We start from the raw sequence: 23,071 nt of genomic DNA, 5'->3' as shown, positions 1-23,071 counted from the left end.
GGGCACTGTTTGTTCATAGTTTTGGGTATCTGTGATTTACTTGGCTTTGTTAGACAATAGAGGCTTTGGTTCAGTTATATTTTTAACATTCCTTAAAATAAATCAAAGAGTGTTCCCATTTTGGATGTGGATTGGTATGGTAGAGGAAATGAGGAACTAACAAGTGCCAAGTATCCAGGGATTACTTGCTGGGATCTGTGCTTGACTGCCTGGGTTAATATTTTTCTGGTTGCACATAATAGAAACTGGCTCTGGCTAGCTTAAGGGAAAAAAGTAAGTGGTGCTAACATATTGGAAGAATATTCTGGTATCTCACAGAATCTGAGACTCAGGAAAAAAGGGTTGGGGTAACCTCTAACCTCAGAAATAGGGGTTCATGTCTGTCTCCCTATGGTAAGGAAGTTGAAGTGATGTCACCATAAGATTTTTCATAGGAGCCCCATGTGGGGTCAGGTCTTCACGTGCGGGTCGGTCAGTCAAGGTTAGAGGGGCAGAATGCTATGCTTTAGCCACTTGTTTGTAGGTACCCACACCTGTATTTTGTGATTAATTTCTAGAGAAAGGGAAATTATTATAAATTGGAGGCTATAGCAGCAAGCACTATATGGGGTATTTTACAAGATTAATTTTTTAAATAGCCTATAAAAATCACTCTTTCTATCTCACAAATGAGAAAACTGAGACTCAAATTGGTTAGACAGCTTGTCTAAGGATCTACAATTAAAATTTAGCAGGGCTAGAAGGCCAAGCATGTCTATAAGGAAGGCTAATCTTGTTCTTAAAATATTTGAGTAGTGTGATAAAACTACTTACGATAGAAAATTTCAACTTGAGAAAGAAAAATTGTAAAAAAAAAATATATATATATTAAAGAAATTAAAAAAACAAAAAGTAACAACCAAATAAGTTTGGGAGCTCTTTTTATTACACTGAGAAATCTCAAAAAAGTACAAAGCCCAAGAAAGTAGATGCATTTCAGAAAATAAGATAAAACATTTGCATACATACATATTAATGACATTTTAGTTTTGAATTAAAAATATTCATGATTTTACATTGACGTATACTGCCTGTGAATTAAATACATTCTGAAATACTGGGAAAAGATTTCATATATCCTGTACTTGAACCTGAATTCCTAAAAATAGGGATTAAGTTCACAATTTGATTTGCAGACTAATGGTTTCATTGATTCAAAGTGCCTTTAAAGAGCAGAAATAGGAAACAGGCATATATCACACACACTCCTTTAAGTGATATATCAGATCAAAGCTGAATTAATATAATAATCTTTAGTGCTTTTAATTGTATTGTTTGTTTTCAGTAGACCAATGAAAATAGATAGATCCAACTGCAGAAAAGAGGTTAGGTAATGCCGGAATGATTCTCTATCATATTAGTGTTTTATTTCCAATTATACAGATAAACAGGTGATGTTGAAATCCATGCTATTTCTATCCTCAAGATAAGATAAATGTATGATTACATTCTAGCATCTCATCAAGAGTCATCATGAAACAATAATATATTTACTACTTTTGCAAAATAATATATAATAGACTACCACAGGCTATAAAGTTTACTTAATTAATTTTGATAATGTGGCACTTTACAATGGCTTTTGGGTCGTATCACACTCTGTTGCTGCTACTACTACTACTACTAAAATAAAAGTAAATGTAAAGAAGAAACCAAAAGAAAATAAATTAGATCACTTGATAATTCTAAATATTGTTTTGGTTTATCCTTGAACTGGAAATCAATTCTACATGATTCGGAAAGAAAACAAACACATCTTTATAATTCAGAGCATGTATTTTGAAGGTGTAATATGATGTATCCAATGCCAGTGTGGGTTTGCTTGTTGTGTTCTTTTTATTCAATGTCAACTGGTTCCGTGGCTATTAAAGCACTTAACTGTTTCTGTGCACAGGAGAGGAACAGTTCCAAACTGGACAGGCTTCTTTGGCGGATAACTTGATCGAGCTGTTTAATTTTTTAAAGAGAGAGAGAAAGAGAAAAAAAATATTAGTTGAAGGATAAAGAATATTATGTCACTGAAGCCCACTAGAAAAAACTTTCTAGATGAGACAATTTAGGAAATCAAATAGTACTTTAAACTGAATGACAGTATAGTCACTCTTTCTGGCCTAAATCATCTAAGATGAGATGATAAAATCATTATGGTTTTATAACTGATGTTGTTATTCAGTTATTAGAGAAATACCATACATTTGATCAGAATGCTTTCAGAAAACATAAAAAAGTATTAAAATGCCAGTTCTTAATGTATATATGCAACCAAACATCCACAAATATATTACAGATGCAAGTAATAAAATAAATACATAGTACAGAAACACAGCATAATCACATCATGCATAGGGTTTAGTGGAACAAATAAACCCTGTGGAGGAGATAAACAATTTGCTGAAATTAGAGAAAGTTCTGGGGAAAAGTATGCTTCAAAAAACATTTGAGGCCAGGTGCGGAGGCTCACACCTGTAATCCTAGCACTTTGGGAGGCTGAAGTGGGAGGCTCATTTGAAGTCAGGAGTTTCAGACCAGCTTGGCCAACATGGTGAAACCCTGTCTCTACTAAAAATAAAACAATTAGCTGTGCATGGTGGTGCAAACCTGTAATCTCAGCTACTTAGGAGGTGGAGGCAAAAGAATTTCTTGAACCCAGGAGACAGAGGTTGCAGTGACCCAAGATTGTGCCCCTGAACTCCAGCCTGGGTGACAGAGTGAGACTCTGCTTAAAAAAAAAAAAAAAATATATATATATATATATATATATATATACACACACACATATATATATATATATATACACACACACATATATATATATATTTGATATTGTTGAAACTATTTTTGTTCTTGTCCCTCGGCTAAGGTAGAGGTGTTTTATTAGATGTTTTACTATTTCAATAGCGAACTCGTATAGTAAACGAAACAAGAGGGTTAGTAAGGGAAATCATTTGGATTATATATAATAAAGAACTCTCTGGATGGTAAAGATTATTGAATACAAGAAGAAAAACTTCAAACTTTTTGGCCCTAAAAAATTTGCCCATGGGGTGAAAATAACAAAACTAGGAAAACACATTCCCTATAGGTTACAGAACAATGGAGGAATTAAAAGACAAATAAATTCCATTTCATAATATACTTGTCATACTTATGAAAAAGTTGACATTCTTCTCACAAGTCCCTGCATCCCCCACAAAGACAAACCCAAACAATAATTCTCTATTAAATTATACTTCCACAATCTACTATACTCAAAATGGCTGAAAAACTGGATGATTAAAATACTGAAATATTCTAAGAATTAATCAAACAGAATCACTATATTTAGCAAAATGCTCCTGTAAAATAATTGAACTATACTGGATCCCTTCAATTCCAATATTCAGAGATTCTATTATATATACAGAAATAAGATATCTGATTATCATTTCTCCTCACGGTTTTTTTTCCTTCTTCCTTTACTGGATGATAACTTCAGGTGAATACATGCCTTATGCTTACAAGACTATTAAACAAAAGAGATCTTAGAACGTAAGTCCCAGGTATGCAGAAATCTTATCTGTCTTGCTAACTACTTTATCCCTAGCATCTAGAGTGGGGTCTGGCACATGTTAGACAAGCAGTAAATATTTGCTGATATTGAATGAATCAAGACACATAACCCCAATCATCAAGGCAATCTATTGGAAAATGACAGATGTACTTTTAACGCTAAGAACCAAAGCATGCTAACCTAATCTAAAAGATATATGGGAGATTAAAGTCATAGTTTTAAAAGTTTCATTTTAATATATGTAAAACAGATTGAAATCTAAGTATTTCCAGCTTCTAAAATTATTTTGCACTTGGTCTAAATTAAACAGTACAGAAGAATACATCAATACTCAGTTCCAGTCCATTCTCCAGTGATTTCTGTCTACTTTTGGATGTTTTTAAGCATTTAAAGATGGGTTTTAAAAAATATGTAGTCCACATCTTACAATTCTTATAATTATTAAGTTTGAGAGGGTCCACACAATCACTTTATTACACTGTCATTACTGGAAGTTTTCCCTATCACATTTAAAAAAATTGCTTAACTGTATTTCATAATTTATTTGGTTACTCTCCCATTGACAGGCAGGCAAGTTTATTCTAACTTTTTGTTGTTTTTCAACTAATAACATTTACAACCTGAGTGCACACCCTTCAAAAGATGTTCAAGGTGTTGAAATCTGTCAGTGTCACATCTGCATATTGTAAATTGTGATACATATTGTCAAATTGCTTTCCAGAGAGTATATTATCAGTCCCAACTGCAGTGTTATGAGAGGATCAGTGTCTCCTGTTTTTGTTTTTTCTTTTAAACAGTTGCATAGTTTTTATTTTATAGTTATAATATATGTAACGGACATTTTAATATTTTAAAGCATTCTATTCATAGACATTAAGATTGTTCACACTATTTGGCTATTATAATTAAGGCTGTAATGAACATCCTTCAACACAGACCTCTGTACGTATGCTAGTACAGCCTGAGGAAATTGAGCCAAAGAATATGTAGTTTGCAATGCTACCTCTAATTATAAATCAGCTTTCCATATATACATGAACCTGTCTTTAGGCTCTCCATCCTGTTCCCTTGGACAATTCACCGATCTCTACACAAATGTAATGCATTTTAATTATTACAGCTTTATAATAAACCTTAATATATCATATATTGCCAATATAAAATATTTCAGAAGTATATAAATTAGTGGGCATTTGTAAGAAAACTGAGTTTAAGAAGGAAGTGACCAGACTGCAGATAGTCTCATACTTCTTTTATCATAGGCACAAAATATAAGCAGAACTCAGCGGTATATTATCTTGAGACATACAAGTAGGCAAAAACCCATTCCTTTTTAAGGCAAGTAAACAATGCAATAAAAACTGAACTGAGGAGAGTTGTATTTGGAGGATGAAGTCTGGCAGGATGAGATACATAATTCCGTTCAGAGGGGGCTTCATGGGTGTTTGTTTTACTATTATGCTTCATAACTTGTGTACATGTAACATACGTGCTAGCTTTAACAATTCAAAATCTTTCACAAATCTCCCAGAACAATCAGGAGATACATTGAAAACAAATATGACTTAATATCTTAGAATTTTTAGAAGCTAGATAAATGAGAAACTTTTCTTTTGAGGGAATATGGCACAATTTCACATTGTGTAAAAAGCATTCAACCTCTGATGGCTGCTAAGTAACAATAATCTGAATTTGTGCATTCAAAATGAGTATTTCTGTAATGTTTTAAGAGGATATATATATATATATGGACAAAAAAAGTTTGATAGATTTGTTTAAACATACCACACACTTCTCTTGCTTGTATTAGATGTCACTATGGAATTACTGACTATATGATGATAGGCATAAAGGTTTTGGTTTTAGGCAGCTGCCAAGGCTCACTTCACATCTTTAACACTCCCTCCCCAGAATGCTCTGAAAGTAAGAATTCTTTAAATAAACAGGAGCACAATACTTTAAGATGCAACAAGGCGATACTGATACTGTATGAGGAAGGAAATAGAGATTGGGCCATCACAAAGCTGAGCTTCCACTTTTGTGGGTCCTTCTTGGGTATGGTAAATAGATCATGGCTGTGGGATGGAACACATATAACCTTTCTCTTACAAGGATGTTGAATTCTTCTCTTTGAAACAAATACATCAAACTGATGTTCTTGGCAAATTCCTGAATTTCAACAGTTACTGTTTTATTAGGCATGACCTTATTATCCTTTATTGAGGCAAGAAGAATTTTGGCAAAACATTCAACTTTTTTGCTCCTTAAGGCATGGGACTTAGTTCTGTATTTGTGGCTTTCATTTCAAAGTGAATCAAAGATTTGTATTCTGTGACATAGTAATGAAAATTATGTCCAGAGTAGTGGTGGCAAATTTTTGATATGGGGTTTAAAATCTCTTCATAATAGTGTAGCTCTAACCGATTTGTTTTCTCTTCCATTTTCTGTTGCTTTAATTTCTATTTAGCTCTTACAGATATCTGAAAAAATCTGGAAATTCTTGTTTCTGAAATAGACACCTAGGCTTCAGTTTGCTGGTATAACTGCTGAAAGCCTTTTAGAAACATACTACGTATTAAAATTTTTAATTTTATTAAGCTTGCGGGGGGAAATAGGATGTCTTTTTAACATTTCATGTATTAGATTTACCCTTCCATGAGTGTTTCATGCCATAGCAAAAGTAAAAGAAACATAAAACATCTCTTGACCTTAGCTTTTTATTTGCCAGTCATTAAAATGCAATACGATGGTGAATTCACATTGGTCTAAAGTGCAACATTCAAAGTCAATTACAAACACATCTGGCTTATTTTAATTGGACTGTTTATTAAGAAGACTATTCACATCCAGAAAGATCTGATTCATTGTTTTGAAATATATATATGTGGGGGTGGTTCCAAGATGGCCGAATAGGAACAGCTCCAGTTTACAGCTCCCAGCGTGAGTGACACAGAAGATGGGTGATTTCTGCATTTCCAACTGAGGTACCGGGTTCATCTCACTGGGGCTTGTCAGACAGGGCTGCAGGACAGTGGGTGCAGTGCACCGAGTGTGAATCGAAGCAGGGCGAGGCATCGCCTCACCCGGGAAACGCAAGGGATCAGGTAGCAAAGCTGTGACAGACGACACCTGGAAAATCGGGTCACTCCCACCCTAATACTGCGCTTTTCCAATGGTCTTAGCAAATGACACACCAGGAGATTATATCCCGTGCCTGGCTTGGAGGGTCCCACGCCCACGGCACCTCGCTCACTGCTAGCACAGGAGTCTGAGATTGAACTGGAAGGTGGCAGTGAGGCTGGCAGAGGGGCGCCCCCCATTGCTGAGGCTTGAGCAGGTAAGGAAGCTCAAACTGGGTGGAGCCCACTGCAGCTCAAGGAGGCCTGCCTGCCTCTGTAGACTCCACCTCTGGGAGCAGGACATAGCCAAACAAAAGGCAGCAGAAACCTCTGCAGACATAAATGTCCCTGTCTGACAGCATTGAAGAGAGTAGTGGTTCTCCCAGCATGGAATTGAGGCACCCTCCAGTAGAGGCAGACTGACACCACAAACGGCCAGGTACCCCTCTGAGATGAAACTTCCAGAGGAACAATCAGGCAGCAACATTTGCTGTTCAGCAATATTTGCTGCTCTGCAGCCTCCACTGCTGATACCCAGGCAAACAGGGTCTGGAGTGGACCTCCAGCAAACTCCAAAAGACCTGCAGCTGAGGGTCTTGACTGTTAGAAGGAAAACTAACAGAGTGAAAGGACATCCACACCAAAACCCCATCTGTACGTCACCATCATCAAAGACCAAAGGTAGATAAAACTACAAAGATGGGGAACAAACAGAGCAGAAAAGCTGAAATTCTAAAAATCAGAGCGCCTCTCCCCCTCCAAAGGAATGCAGTTCCTCACCAGCAACGGAACAATGCTGGACAGAGAATGACTTTGACAAGTTGAGAGAAGAAGGCTTCAGTCGATCAAACTTCTCAGAGCTAAAGGAGGAACTACGAACCCAGTGCAAAGAAACTAAAAACCTTGAAAAAAGAGTTGACGAATGGCTAACTAGAATAACCAGGGTAGACAAGTCCTTAAATGACCTGATGGAGCTGAAAACCATGGCATGAGAACTACATGACGAATGCACAAGCTTCAATAGCTGATTCAATCAACTGGAAGAAAGGGTATCAGTGATTGAAAATCAAATGAATGAAATGAAACGAAAAGAGAAGGTTAGAAAAAAAAGAGTAAAAAGAAATAAAGCCTCCAAGAAATATGGGACTATGTGAAAAGACCAAATCTACATCTGATTGGTGTACCTGAAAGTGACGGGGAGAATGGAACCAAGTTGGAAAACACTCTGCAGGATATCATCCAGGAGAACTTCCCCAACCTAGCAAGGCAGGCCAATATTCAAATTCAGAAAATACAGAGAACGCCACAAAGATACTCCTCGAGAAGAGCAACTCCAAGACACGTAATTGTCAGATTCACCAAAGTTGAAATGAAGGAAAAAATGTTAAGGGCAGCCAGAGAGAAACGGCAGGTTACCCACAAAGGGAAGCCCATCAGACTAACAGCGGATCACTCGGCAGAAACTCTACAAGCCAGAAGAGAGTGGGGGCCAATGTTTGACATTCTTAAAAGAATTTTCAAAACAAAATTTCATATCCAGCCAAACTAATTTTCATAAGTGAAGGAGAAATAAAATCCTTTACAGACAAGCAAATGCTGAGAGATTTTGTCACCACCAGGCCTGCCTTACAAGAGACCGTGAAGGAAGAACTAAACATGGAAAGGAACAACCGGTACCAGCCACTACAAAAACATGCCAAAATGTAAAGACCATCGATGCTAGGAAGAAATTGCATCAACTAATGAGCAAAATAACCAGCTAACATCATAATGACAGGATCAAATTCACACATAACAATATTAACTTTAAATGTAAATGGGCGAAATGCCCCAATTAAAAGACACAGACTGGCAAATTGGATAACGAGTCAAGATCCATCAGTGTGCTGTATTCAGGAGACCCATCTCATGTGGGCCCAAAATAAAGGGATGGAGGAAGATCTACCAAGCAAATGGAAAACAACAAAAAGGCAGGAGTTGCAATCCTGGTCTCTGATAAAACAGACTTTAAACCAACAAAGATCAAGAGACAAAGAAGGCCATTACATAATGGTAAAGGGATCAATTCAACAAAAAGAGCTAACCATCCTGAATATATATTCACCCAAAACAGGAGCACCCAGATTCATAAGGCAAGTCCTTAGAGACCTACAAAGAGACTTAGACTCCCATACAATAATAATGGGAGACTTTAACACCCCACTGTCAATATTCGACAGATCAATGAGACAGAAAGTTAACAAGGATATGCAGGAATTGAACTTAGCTCTGCACCAAGTGGACCTAATAGACATCTACAGAACTCTCCACCTCAAATCAACAGAATATACATTCTTCTCAGCACCACATCACACTTATTCAAAAATTGACCACATAGTTTGAAGTAAAGCACTCTTCAGCAAATGTAAAAGAACAGAAATTATAACAAACTGTCTCTCAGATCACAGTGCAATCAAACTAGAACTCAGGATTAAGAAACTCACTCAAAACTGCTCAACTACATGGAAACTGAAGAACCTGCTCTTGAATGACTACTGGGTACATAACGAAATGAAGGCAGAAATAAAGATGTTCTTTGAAACCAATGAGAACAAAGACATAACATACCAGAATCTCTGGGACACATTTAAAGCAGTGTGTAGAGGGAAATTTATAGCACTAAATGCCCACAGGAGAAAGCAGGAAAGATCTAAAATTGACACACTAATATCACAATTAAAATAACTAGAGAAGCAAGAGCAAACACATTTAAAAGCTAGCAGAAGGCAAGAAATAACTAAGATCAGAGCAGAACTGAAGAAGATAGAGACACAAAAATCCCTTCAAAAAATTCAATGAATCCAGGAGCTAGTTTTTTGAAAAGATCAACAAAATTGATAGACCGCTAGCAAGAATAATAAAGAAGAAAAGAAAGAAGAATCAAATAGACACATTAAAAATGATAAAGGGGATATCACCACTGACCCCACAGAAATACAAACTACCATCGGAGAATACGATAAACAACTCTACGCAAATAAACTAGAAAACCTAGAAGAAATGGATAAATTCCAGGACACATACACCCCCCCAAGACTAAACCAGGAAGAAGTCGAATTTCTGAATAGACCAATAACAGACTCTGAAACTGAGGCAATAATTAGTAGCTTACCAACAAAAAACGTCCAGGACCAGATGGATTCACAGCCGAATTCTACCAGAGGTACAAGGAGGAGCTGGTACTATTCCTTCTGAAACTATTCCAATCAATAGAAAAAGAGAGAAATCTCCCTAACTCATTTTATGAGGCCAGCATCATCCTGATACCAAAGCCTGGCAGAGACACAACAACAAAAAAAGAGAATTTTAGACCGATATCCCTGATGAACATCAATGTAAAAATCCTCAACAAAATACTGTCATACTGAATCCAGCAGTACATCAAAAAGCTTATCCACCATGATCAAGTGAGCTTCACCCCTGGGATGCAAGGCTGGTTCAACATACACAAATCAATAAACCTAATACAGCATATAAACAGAACCAAAGACAAAAACCACATGATTATCTCAATAGATGCAGAAAAGGCCTTTGACAAAATTCAACAGCCCTTCATACTAAAATCTATCAATAAATTAGGTATTGATAGGACGTATCTCAAAATAATAAGAGCTACTTATGACAAACCCACAGCCAATATCATACTGAATGGGCAAAAACTGGAAGCATTCCCTTTGAAAACTGGCACAAGACAGGGATGCTCTCTGTCTCCACTCCTATTCACCATAGTGTTGGAAGTTCTGGCCAGGGCAATCAGGCAGGAGAAAGAAATAAAGGGTATTCAATTAGGAAAAGAGGAAGTCAAATTGTCCCTGTTTGCAGATGACATGATTGTGTATCTAGAAAACCCCATCATCCCAGCCCAAAGTCTCCTTAAGCTGATAAGCAACTTCAGCGAAGTCTCAGGATACAAAATCAATGTGCAAAAATCACAGGCATTCTTGTACACCAATAACAGGCAAATAGAGAGCCAAATCATGAGTGAACTCCAACTCACAATTGCTTTAAAGAGAATAAAAGACCTAGGAATCCAATTTACAAGAGATGTGAAGGACCCCTTCAAGGAGAACTACAAACCACTGCTAAAGGAAATCAAAGAGGACACAAACAAATGGAAGAATATTCCATGCTCATGGATACGAAGAATCAATATCATGAAAATGGCCACATTGCCCAAGGTAATTTACAGATTCAATGCCATCCCCATCAAGCTACCAATGACTTTCTTCACCAAATTGGAAAAAACTACTTTAAAGTTCATATGGAACCAAAAAAGAGCCCGCATTGCCAAGTCAATCCTAAGCCAAAAGATCAAAGCTGGAGGCATCATGCTAACTGACTTCAAACTATACTACAAGGTTACAGTAACCAAAACAGCATGGTACTGGTACCAAAACAGAGATATAGACCAATGGAACAGAACAGAGCCTTCAGAAATAACACCACACATCTACAACCATCTGATCTTTGACAAACCTGACAAAAACAAGAAATGGGGAAATGATTCCCTATTTAATACATGGTGCTGGGAAAACTGGCTAGCCATATGTAGAAAGCTGAAACTGGAACCTTTCCTTACTCCTTATACGAAAATTAATTCAAGATGGATTAGAGACTTAAATGTTAGACCTAATACCATAAAAACCCTAGAGGAAAACCTAGGTAGTACCATTCAGGACATAGGCATGGGCAAAGACTTCATGTCTAAAACACCAAAAGCAATAGCAGCAAAAGCCAAAATTGACAAATGGGATCTCATTAAACTAAAGAGCTTCTGCACAGCAAAGGAAACTACCATCAGAGTGAACAGGCAACCTACAGAATGGGAGAAAATTTTTGCAATCTACTCATCTGACAAAAGGCTAATATCCAGAACCTACAAAGAACTCAAACAAATTTACAAGAAAAAAACAAACAACCCCATCAAAAAGTGGGCAAAGGATATGAACAGACATTTCTCAAAAGAAGACATTCATACAGCCAACAGGCACATGAAAAAATGCTCATCATCACTGGCCATCAGAGAAATGCAAATCAAAACCACAATGAGATACCATCTCACACCAGTTAGAATGGCAATCATTAAAAAGTCAGGAAACAACATGTGCTGGAGAGGATGTGGAGAAACAGGAACACTCTTACACTGTTGGTGGGACTGTAAACTAGTTCAACCATTGTGGAAGACAGTGTGGCAATTCCTCAAGGATCTAGAACTAGAAATACCGTTTGATCCAGCAATCCCTTTATAGGATATATACCCAAAGGATCATAAATCATGCTGCTATAAAGACACATGCACACGTATGTTTACTGCAGCACTATTCACAATATCAAAGACTTGGAACCAACCCAAATGTCCATCAATGATAGACTGGATTAAGAAAATATGGCACATATACACCATGGAATACTATGCAACCATAAAAAAGGATGAGTTCATATCCTTTATAGGGACATGGTCAAAGCTGGAAACCATCATTCTCAGCAAACTATTGCAAGGACAAAAAACCAAATATCACATGTTCTCACTCATAGGTGGGAACTGAACAAAGAGAACACTTGGACACAGGAAGAGACACATCACAAACCGGGGCCTGTTGTGGGATGGAGGGAGGCGGGAGGGGGGAGGGATAGCATTAGGAGATATACCTAATGTAAATGACGAGTTAATGGCTGCAGCACACCAACATGGCACATGTATACATATGCAATAAACCTGAGCATTGTGCACATGTACCCTAGAATTTAAAGTATAATAATAAATATATATATATGTGTGTGTGTGTGTGTATGTGTGTCTGTGTCTGTGTGTCAAATACACGTACTAATGCACTTTCAATGTTTTGAGCTTCTACCAACAAAATATACCAAGAAACATGAACATGTTACATCTACCTTTATCAATGTTACTTTTCCAACTTACACTCCTACATATTTTAAATTAATGCTTAAAAATCATTTCATTTTTCCAAAAAGCTAGGATAGATATTCAGCAAATCCACTCATGGGTAAAGTGACTAGAGAAGACCACTTAGAGAAGGTGGTAATTAAGAGACTTGAAAAGAGACAAGAAGGGAGCTATCTAAAAACATGGGGAAAGAAATTCTCAAGGTAGCTGAAATCACAAGGAAAAACTTGAAAAGGGGGGTTCAGACTTGGTTTGATGAAGAACTGGTAAGAAATCCATTAAGATTGGAGCAAAATTAGCGAGGAGACTAGTAGGGGAGGAGATCAGAGAAGTAGATGGAAGCCAGAGCATAAAGGGCCCTAAAGGTTTGCAGTTTGATGGGAAGACACTGGAGAGTTTTCAGCAGGAGTATGACCATGCTCTGTGTTTGAAAAATATCATACAAGTTATTATGTGGAAAACACACTGTAGTGGGGCAAAAGTGGAAGAGGAAAAGCCATCTAGCAGACATTTAGTCTGGAAAAGATATAAATTTGACCAGACTGCTGTTAGTAGTGGTTTAAGAACAGTTCAGGTTTAGGATTTTAAGACAGGACCAACTTGAGTTGCTGATAGATTGGAAGTATAGATGAAAGGAAAAGAGAAATAAAAGGTGATTCTTTGAATAATAGTTCCCTATCCTGAGATATGATAGACTAGAGCTGGAGTGAGTTGGCCAGAGGAAAACTGTTTTGTTTTAGACATGATAAATTTGTCAAAACCTATCAGACATGTTAGGCATATCAGATATAAGGTCTGCAGTTCAGGGGAGATATCAGGCCTTGAAATAAAAATGTCGAAGTCATCTGTATATAGAAGACATTTAAAGCATAGATAAAATATGTAGGGAATGAATGTGGATAAAAGAGAAAAGGTTACAGGACTAAGTCCTGGGACACTCAGGGATGTCCAAGGAAGATAATACAGTCACGGGTTCTTAGTTTCTATTTCTGGTTGGGCCAGTAAAGTCCCTTCCTCATTGCTCTTTTCTGCTTATCACTAGAAACAGAAACTGAAAACCATGGCTTCAAGTTGCTAAAAGCCTAAAGCAAAACAAAAGAGAATGAAAACAAGAAAATAAGGCGGGTTGCACAAGCTTGCTAGCACATGATCTTATAACAGTGGGATATTCGATTCAACAGATAATTATTGTAATGGGTTCAATTGTGTCCCCCAAAAAGATATGTTCAAGTCCTACCCCCACACTTGTGAATGTGATTTTATTTGGAAATAGGGTTTTTGCTGATGTAATTAAGTTGTAAATTGAGATGGGCTCTTACCGGATTAGGGTAGGCCTTAAATCCAATCACTAGTGTCTTCATAAGAAGAGAAACAGAGGCCGGGCGTGGTGGCTCACGCCTGTAATCCCAGCACTTTGGGAGGACGAGACGGGCGGATCACGAGGTTAGGAGATCGAGAAGATCCTGGCTAACAGGTGAAACCCCGTCTCTACTAAAAATATAAAAAATTTAGCGGGGCGCAGTGGCGGGCGCCTGCAGTCCCAGCTGCTCGGGAGGCTGAGGCAGGAGAATGGCGTGAACCCGGGAGGCGGAGCTTGCAGTGAGCTGAGATCGCGCCACCGCACTCCAGCTCTGGGCTACAGAGCAAGACTCCTTCTCTCTCTCAAATAAAAAAAAAAAAAAAAAGAAGAGACACAGATACCAAGGAGAGGTCTATGTGAAGATGGAAGCCGAATCACCAGAAGCTAAGACAGAGGCACGAAACAGACTTTTCCTTAGAGCCTTCGAGAGCATGGCTCCACTGACATCTTGATTTTGGGCTTCTGAGCCCCAGAATTGTGAGAAAATAAATTTATCTTGTTTCAAGGCCCTCAGTTTGTTGTAAATTGTCACAGTAGCCCTAGGAAACAGTTATTTTCCAGATTGTTAAGGTCCATATCAGAGTAGTGTTTCTTACAATGTATTTCACAAAATGCCATTTCTGTACAGCGAGTGTTCTGCTTATTAAAAATTTAAAAAAATACCTTTAAGCTAAGTAAGTTTGGGAAATGGAAGATTAAAAATGTTCACTTTCTATGAACTCAGAATCACTGAAAGAGACTCTGAACCAATTTCAGGATAATAGTTTTACACAAAACACATGTTAAGAATAATTCAGACTCCAAAATATTCAACATAATCCGGGCAGTGGTTTGAACTAAGGCAATACTGGGTGCCTCAATCCTGAACTTCGGAAAATTTAGGCCTAACCTCTTCACCAGAACATTCAAAGCCATCATTCACATTCCATGAAGACTTCCAATTCAGAATTCATGTCTCCTATTCTTTGAGAATATTTCTTGACTTTAGAGTATATTCCACATCTATCTATTTAGATAGTTCAAAAATGTCAACATATAAAGAAGCTGTGTTAACTTCCCAGCATGCAAAAGATGAATTACAGATGCTCTTTTAGAGCATGAAAAACGGGTATAAAGAGTCTTAAACCCTATTGGCCACAACTAAATAACAATTGCTTTGTTTTGCTTTAAGATGCCTGGTAAGTAAATTCTCTGTTTTGAGTCATCTAAAGTAAGTTCTACATATTTGCATAGTTCTGCCTTTTTATCCCAAACTACCATATAATCCAAATCCACTGGGAAATGGAAATACTCATTTTTTCTCTTCAAGAAATCATCTGGACAGAATCTACTATAACTTTCCATATGTAAAGTTTAATGAATTTGAAAAGAAAATAATTCTGGTAACAACTGTTTCCGACAGCTTCCAAAGAAAATCTAAAAATTTCAAAAAAAACAACTTAAAAAACAAAAGCCATAGATTTAGAATTTCAGAGAAAAGCAAAGGTGGATAATATTGTATAGTAGTTGCACAGAAATCCTATCTTAGGGCTCTGATCCATAAGGTTATATTTATTAATATATAAAATATTAATAAATATGGTCCACATTATAGAGTTCAATGGTAAATAAATACTTTATCTCAAATATAAGATGAATTGATTCTGGCAAGGCAGGCTAACTTATTTTAATATGACAGGCCACATAAAGTTTTTAAACATAATTTGATTACATGCTCCAAAACAATGAAAAACCTTTACCTATATCATTTTTTCAAGATCATGATATAATAAAAATATTACAATCTGTTGGATAGTCTTTTCTAAACTAAATGAACACAGAGATCCCAAATATATCATTCAGGTTACTGCTCAAGTAACAAACACAACTTCTGTTGTATTTTTATCGATTCAACTTTTATAGATTTTAGGAATCCTATTGTTTCAATCTAAAGAACAACATCTGTCAATTACTATGTATCCTTCCTTTTGTTTTGACCTTTAACAATTTAAACCTAATCTTAGCAGAAGAATTAGATGACCTTTAAGTTCTTGTCTTCCTATACTATCTTTAAATTCTCAAATGATTGATATTTCACCTTATGTGTTTCAATCTACAGAAACAAGCAAGAGACTGTCCACAAGTCTTATTCTTGAGTTCTTTGCACACACATATGGAAACTTACTTTATATTACATTACAAATAATCCTTTAATGCTAGATTAAGTCTGACCTTTTCTTGTTTTAAGAATACTGTTAATACTTCTTGATTGGTAGTACTTGCTCCCTGCTATGCACAGGTGACCTCTTTATGTGCTGTATTAGTTATCTGTGGCTGTGTAACAAAGCATCCCAAAAGCTAGGGGCTTAAAATGAAAAGCAACAAATATTTATCATCTCACAGTTTCTATGGGTCAAGAAACTGGGCACTGTTACGGGAGTGCCTCTGGGTCATGTTCTTTACTGAAGTTGTAATCAAGTTGTAGGCTGGAACTCTAGTCATCTCAAAGTTCAACTGGGGAAGGATCTCCTTCCAAACCCTCTCAGTAGCTGTTGACAGGCCTCAAAACGTCCAGCTCCAATGTAGCCCACGTGAGCCTCTCCAGAAGCCTGCCTAATGAGATGGCAGCTGGTTTCCCCCAAAGTAAGCAATCCAAGAGAATATGAAAGAAAGCAAGAGTGCAACATGACAGTGAGAGAGCACATAAGACAGAAGCCATAATCTTTTTATAGCCCAATCTCACTCAGTCCAGCCCAGATTCAAGGGCAGGGGATTAATAAGGACAAAGTACCATTGGAGATATCTACAATGTATTATCAAATTTTTATTCTCTTGATAACTATATGAATGAAGCCACTAAGGCTTAGCGAGGTTATGATGTCCCCAAGCAGGGCTAGGAGTGAAATTCAGGTGCATATGACACTCAAATCTATTCTTTAAACCACAATACTACACTGTCTTCTCAGATAAGAACTTCAGTTATGGCTAGAGGCCTTGGCACAATATCTGTTTTGCTGTAAATATGCAGGAGTTTCTTGCACTGCATTACACTAATGCAAAAACCTGTTAAGGTGCCAAAAGCCCTGTAGATGCAGTCATTAAACCATGTAATTATCTTCTCTTAATAAACAGTAGATTCGGAAAGATTTCTTTATAGCAATATACAAATGGTTCCCTGAAAATGCAACAGAAGCATTTAAAAAAACCTGGCACATCAAATACATCATATAAAAAATCATTGCCTTAAAGAATATGTAACCTCAGTGGCTATATATGAAAACAACAGACTACTTACTATTTTCTAGGTTCATGACGAAATAAAAGAGAAACACGCATGAAGACAATGTGGAGTACAAATCTCACCCTGTGCTACCTGCTAGGCTTGTACAATCTTTGCCTACTTACTTTCATATTTCCACTACTGATAAAACTGGCTAAGTACACAAGTGAAAGCTGCCTGATTCCCACTAGGAATTCTAATTCCTTGGTATTCAAAATTCAACCGAGGTAACAAAGCACCACTTAATTAAATGAAAGTTACTGTGAACAGACATTTTTCTCTCTTTTTACATAAAAAGAGCTGCTCTTCCTCATCATTCAGGATTTTACAGTGATGAATCACTGAAGTCTTAAACAAACAAACAAACAAACAAATAATACCATCTATCTGGCACATTTTAAAATAGATTTATCCTACTGAGGGAACAAAGCGGGAAAACGCCCTCCTTGTCAGTACTTTTAAAATCACTGCTGCCTCCCACCTAGATCTAAGAAGGTAAGAAAATCCCAACATCTCTACTTCTTGTAAACAAGTAGAGGAGATTTGCTTTCAGTTAAGAAAGCTAAACTTGGATGTTATTGCCTAAAAATGGCAATAGCACCTTCTCAAATAGATGTTGAAAAACAACACTAAATACCTATCAAAAAGAAGATATGAGAAGTTAGGGATTATAGTAAAACCTGCCAGTTGCCTCTCTAATATGTACTCTTCTTTACCAATAGAGCTCCCATTTAATTTTAGGAACAATGTGCATGCATGCAGGCCATTATTCCCAAGACTTCCTCCCAGATGGAAATAGCCAAGAAATGAGTGGCAGTTATTGGGTGAGATCATCAACAGTGCTCCCTAAAAGTGGGACAGACACTTCTGTTCCTTGAATTTCTTTTTCTTCCCCCAATCATCACAAATATCTTTGCTGGAGCTCCGGCAGTCATTTTTGTAGCCTTAATGATGTAAGTCAGTGCTAACAATAGAAAAAGTACAAAGACAGAATGATTCTGAATCCTTTTATGATTTTGTTTAGCTTCTGTACTAGCTCTCAACTGTTTACTTCTGAACTTGCTTATGCTGTTGTTATTTCTAGTTTATGGTACAAGGAGGCAAATATAAATCCTAAATGATAAAGGTACCAACTTTACACTGTGTATATCTGTTACAACAAAAACAAAAATTTAGTTTTTAGATGATCAGCTTGAGAAGTTGAGAACAAGCTCAAAATAGTAAGTGAATGACACTAAAATTTATGAAAAAGTTGGAAATTTTAATGTGAAGACTGGAAAACAACCAATGGAAAAGAATTTCCTATAATACCTTAAGAGTCTATGAAGAGTAAAGAAAATTGTAATGATCAAGCTATGCTTATCACCTGAACATATATGTATGAAAGAAAATTTGTTTAACTTGCATGGGCAAGTGCCTCCTCTTTTTTTTTTTTTTTCCTTTTCTCTGCTACGTAGAGCATTTGCAGTTATAGCTAGAATAGTGAAAAAGAAAAAAACCAGCACCTAAAAATGTTAAAAATATATTACGGGGATGGATTTTAAACTACAGCAACGAAATTTTGCCAAAACAACAAATTTAACTCTGGTCGTGACAAAAATATAAGGTTCCTAATCAACTTAAAATTATAAATATCACAGATAAAATATGATAGTAGTTTTTCCCCAGAACAAGCTGGTTCTGCAAAACAATTTTGATAGGCAGGATCTTATGGCATATATATTTATACTGAATATCAGTTTCAGTCTCAATATTTTGATGCTCATTTTCTGTTCACCAGTTTTAACAGTATATATTTTTTGAGTTGCCACAATCACTTCTGGAACAAAAAGGTATTTAAATTAATAAATACTTTAAGAATGAGTAGAACCAAAGACATTCTGATCAAAATCATACATTTAGGAAAATTCATCCCAATGATAATAAAAGCATTAAAAGCTAATGCTGAAAGTGAATTTCTTATATCCCAAGCAGTGTTCTAAGCACCTTACACGTGTTAACTCATTTATTTCTCATAACAATCATAAATTAAGTAGGCAGTATTTTATCTCCATTATACAGAAGAACAAACTGGCCCAGAGAGGTGAAAGTACTTGTCTAAATGTACACATCCAATAAAAAACAAAGCTTGGTTTTAATCCAGAAAATCTGATTTAAAATCCCATACTCCTAATTGTATACTGTATTTCTCTATGATGAAACGTATTTCTAGGTCATGCTATAGTTTAATGCTAGGTTTTTCAATAAAATGAGACAATGCAGTGATGTTAAACAAATGAAAGCAAGAAAAGGCCAATGATCTTTCTGTCCTTTTTATTTACAACCTGTAGGGGCATTTACAAAGCACAATTGGTGGCACTTTAGATAGAAATTTTGTAAGTTAATGCCATAACTCTGTGGAATCTATGAGGCTGGCATAAAAGCTACTGCAACTTTTGTTTCTATTTCAGTCATTCTCTTTTCTTGTCAACTAACATTGGCCTACTATATTTGAGTTTTAGTTATCCCAAACAAGCAAATTGTTGTGAACAATTCCTATAGAAATGGTCCCTTTGTCATTATCTGCATTCTAAAATGTTATTTCAATAGATAAAACTTTCCATTTCCTACATATGGTTTGTTGTTGTTGTTGTTGTTGTTGTGTTTTGCGTTTTTTTTTTTGAGATGGAGTCTTGCTCTGTTGCCCAGGCTGGAATACAATGGCTCGATCTCGGCTCACTGCAAGCTACGCCTCCCAGGTTCCTGCCATTATCCTGCCTCAGCCTCCTGAGTAGCTGGGACTATGGGTGCCCGCCACCACGCCTGGCTAAATTTCTGTATTTTTTAGTAGAGACGGGTTTCACCGTGTTAGCCAGGATGGTCTCAGTCTCCTGACCTCCTGATCCACCTGCCTTGGCCTCCCAAAGTGCGGGGATTACAAGCGTGACACATCATGCCCGGCCCATTTCCCACATATGTTTTATAGGTGAGAACAAAGTTCAGAATAAAATCTGGTAAAAGTTACTTGAAATATTTTATGTTACCAATCTTTACCAAGCATCATTTCTAATGTACTGAAGTTAGAGAGTAATATTAATAAGGGTGAAGGGAGAATAATTTTCTTTTTAAAAAAAGTTAGCCAAGTGTACACTGCAACTGGGATGCCACTAAAATACCTGTAGAAGTATGAGGTCAGACTTTGGATCTAGACACTTACATGTTCTAACTATGGCTATGCTACTGATTTCAGACATAGAACTTTTTGGTGTTTTGAAACGGGTTCAAACAGACCTTATACTGATCCATCTTAATATTATTTTCCTGGACCAATGGCCAATGGTACCCATTTTCTTCATGGCTGATAAAAGTTAGAGGTACAATACATCATATGAAATAGAGAAAACTATAAACCAATATATTACAAATCCTTGATACTGTTCTCAAATTGGTTTAATTCAGTGGTCTTCAAATATTCGGTCTTGTATGACCCTCACATATTTTTAAGTTGCCATCTAAAACTTTATTGTAAGCTTCCTAGTTATAAAAGATGGAGTTCCTGTGTACTATGCTTGTTGACATAATAACTAGAACAGTTACTCTTTTTGGCATAACCTATGTATGCCTAACCATCACCTATTTTAAAAATATATAAACATATTCTCTGAAACCTAGAAAATTTTACATCATTCCTTCTCTTTCCTTAAACTTTTGTATTCATCCATCCCTCTGTCTCTCCCATTTTAACCTTGTAATATAGCTTATGCATAAAACTTAGCTGTCATCTATTTACTTCTCTGAAATGTATATAGATATTTAAAAACTAAAAATAATTGCTATGACTTTAAATACAGTAATCCCTTTTAGGCATTAAATTACAATTTTTTGAGAGTCCTTTCAATGTAAGATAATAAGATACTACATGAATTAACGACTGCTCCATTGTAAATCCACATTTTACTAGACACATTAGCAATATTTGATAGAGATATTCACCTCTCCATCTCAATCACATTTTTCACTTTCCTTGTGGGTCATCACTTCTTTTACTTCATCTTGTAAGGGTATTCCGTTTGCTCATTTAACTCCAGTCATCCTATTCTCCTTTTCTCAAAGGTTCTCTTCTTTATCAATCAGGCTTTGTATTTGGTGTGCCCTCTATAAGGAACTTCCTTCTTCAAAATGGCTGCATGACTGATCACACTGTCTACATTCAAGTTGTCTTTTTAAGTGTCAATTCAGTTCATCTCTGAGGCCTGATCTCACTCACTTTACCTAAAATAGCACCCCAGCTCTTCATCTGCATCACTAATTTATTACCCTGCTCCTTCCTTATGCTGTTTACTATCCCAAAATATCATACTTGATTGTCAGTTCCATACCCCACCAAAATATAAGCTCCCTAAGAAAAACCTAGAAACGCAGGGATTCTGATGTATTTACTTCTGTATTTCCAAGGGCTAGAGCAGTACCTGGCACATGGTGCAGCTGATTAAATGTTTGCTGAATTTACTGAATAAAGAACAAAAATAGAAGAGACAATTACTATTTTAGCAATTGTTCCAAAAAACTAAAGGTATTTTCAAAATTTTCAGAAGTCAAATGATACTCTGCCATCAAAAATAATGTGTGCAAATGACAGAAAACAATTAAAAGAAACTGCAAGTTATTTTTCAACATACTCAGTACATGAATGATGGTACTCTTTAAATTTTACATTATCTATTAATAAAATACAATACCACATGAAAAAGAGGTCTGCATCAGTAAATGATAGATAGCAGGTTGCCTTTATTTTTATGGTACACACATATAATCAACCTGAATAGGGGAAAACAAAATTAGTAATAATATATGAGATTATTTGAAAATTACATACATTTTGAAATTTATAAAAAATTTTGATAATTTGTCAAGCGTCTTAATTTTTATCATAAAATCTTCATTTACTCAGGATCATTCATTTTCCAAACTTTGTTAGATCTATTTAAAGTACTGAGCGCTTTCACCTAATTTCTTCATGGCCTTACCAATTCTGTGTTTGTGAAACTGGAAGAATTATTTAATGCCATGTTGAAATATCTCCGAAAAGCACACAGGACAATATTCTGGATTGGTCTATCAGTCTGGATAACATTCCAAATCGTATAACAACCTAGAATCTCAACGTCCTAGTCTGTTTGGTGTTGCTATAACAGACTACCCGAGACTGGGTAATTTATAATGAACAGAAATTTCTTGGCTTATGGTTCTGGAGGTAAGGGACTTTTTGCTGTGATATCCCATGGTGGAAGGGTAAGGAGAAGGTGAGAGAGAGCCTTGAGCCCTCTTGTAACTGGCATAACACTGCTGCATTGGGGATTAAGTTCCCAACATATGCTTTTTGGGGACACATTCAAATCACAGCACTCAAGGGGTATTTAATTGGACCTAAAGGAGACTCCTTTCAGTGGTCACTGAAAAACTGCTTTATTCAGCAGTTTTTAAAATAACCAGTCCTCTGGTTACTCTTCTTTGTGCACTTCAAATAAAATATTAGCTACAAATATCTTTAAAAATTACTCGTTGAATCCAAGCCACACCATGAAGATATAAAATTATCTCTTAAAAAGAACCGTGTTCTTTTCTGCTAATACATCCTCATCCACTCTGAATATAGGAGAAATGGCCCTGTACCAGTTACTATGGCTGTAAAACAAATTACTGCAAAACTCAGTGGTGTAAAATAACTACTAATAACTACTAATTATGCTCACAAATTCTGTGGTTAGAAATTTGAACACTGCGCTGCTGGGACAGCTTGTCTCTGCTCCATGTTTGG

General features: G+C 36.4%; 1 protein-coding gene across 30 annotated transcripts in view; it reads right to left on the bottom strand.

Annotated features, from left to right (window-relative positions):
* Window positions 1-903: 903 nt before the first annotated feature.
* The window catches only part of CCDC91 (coiled-coil domain containing 91), a 373,101-nt gene continuing 350,933 nt past the window's right edge, over window positions 904-23,071 (bottom strand). For all 30 annotated transcript variants that reach the window (XM_005570456.5, XM_065523945.1, XM_065523942.1 and 27 more), the window contains one exon: window positions 904-1,986. In XM_005570456.5, coding sequence (XP_005570513.3) covers window positions 1,876-1,986 — 111 coding nt within the window. In that variant the 3' untranslated portion in view covers window positions 904-1,875. The remainder of the gene's footprint in view (window positions 1,987-23,071) is intronic.

The sequence above is a fragment of the Macaca fascicularis genome, chromosome 11 (genome assembly GCF_037993035.2).
Source record: "Macaca fascicularis isolate 582-1 chromosome 11, T2T-MFA8v1.1".
NCBI classification, from domain to species: domain Eukaryota; kingdom Metazoa; phylum Chordata; class Mammalia; order Primates; family Cercopithecidae; genus Macaca; species Macaca fascicularis.
This window is presented reverse-complemented; position numbering and strand designations above follow the sequence as displayed.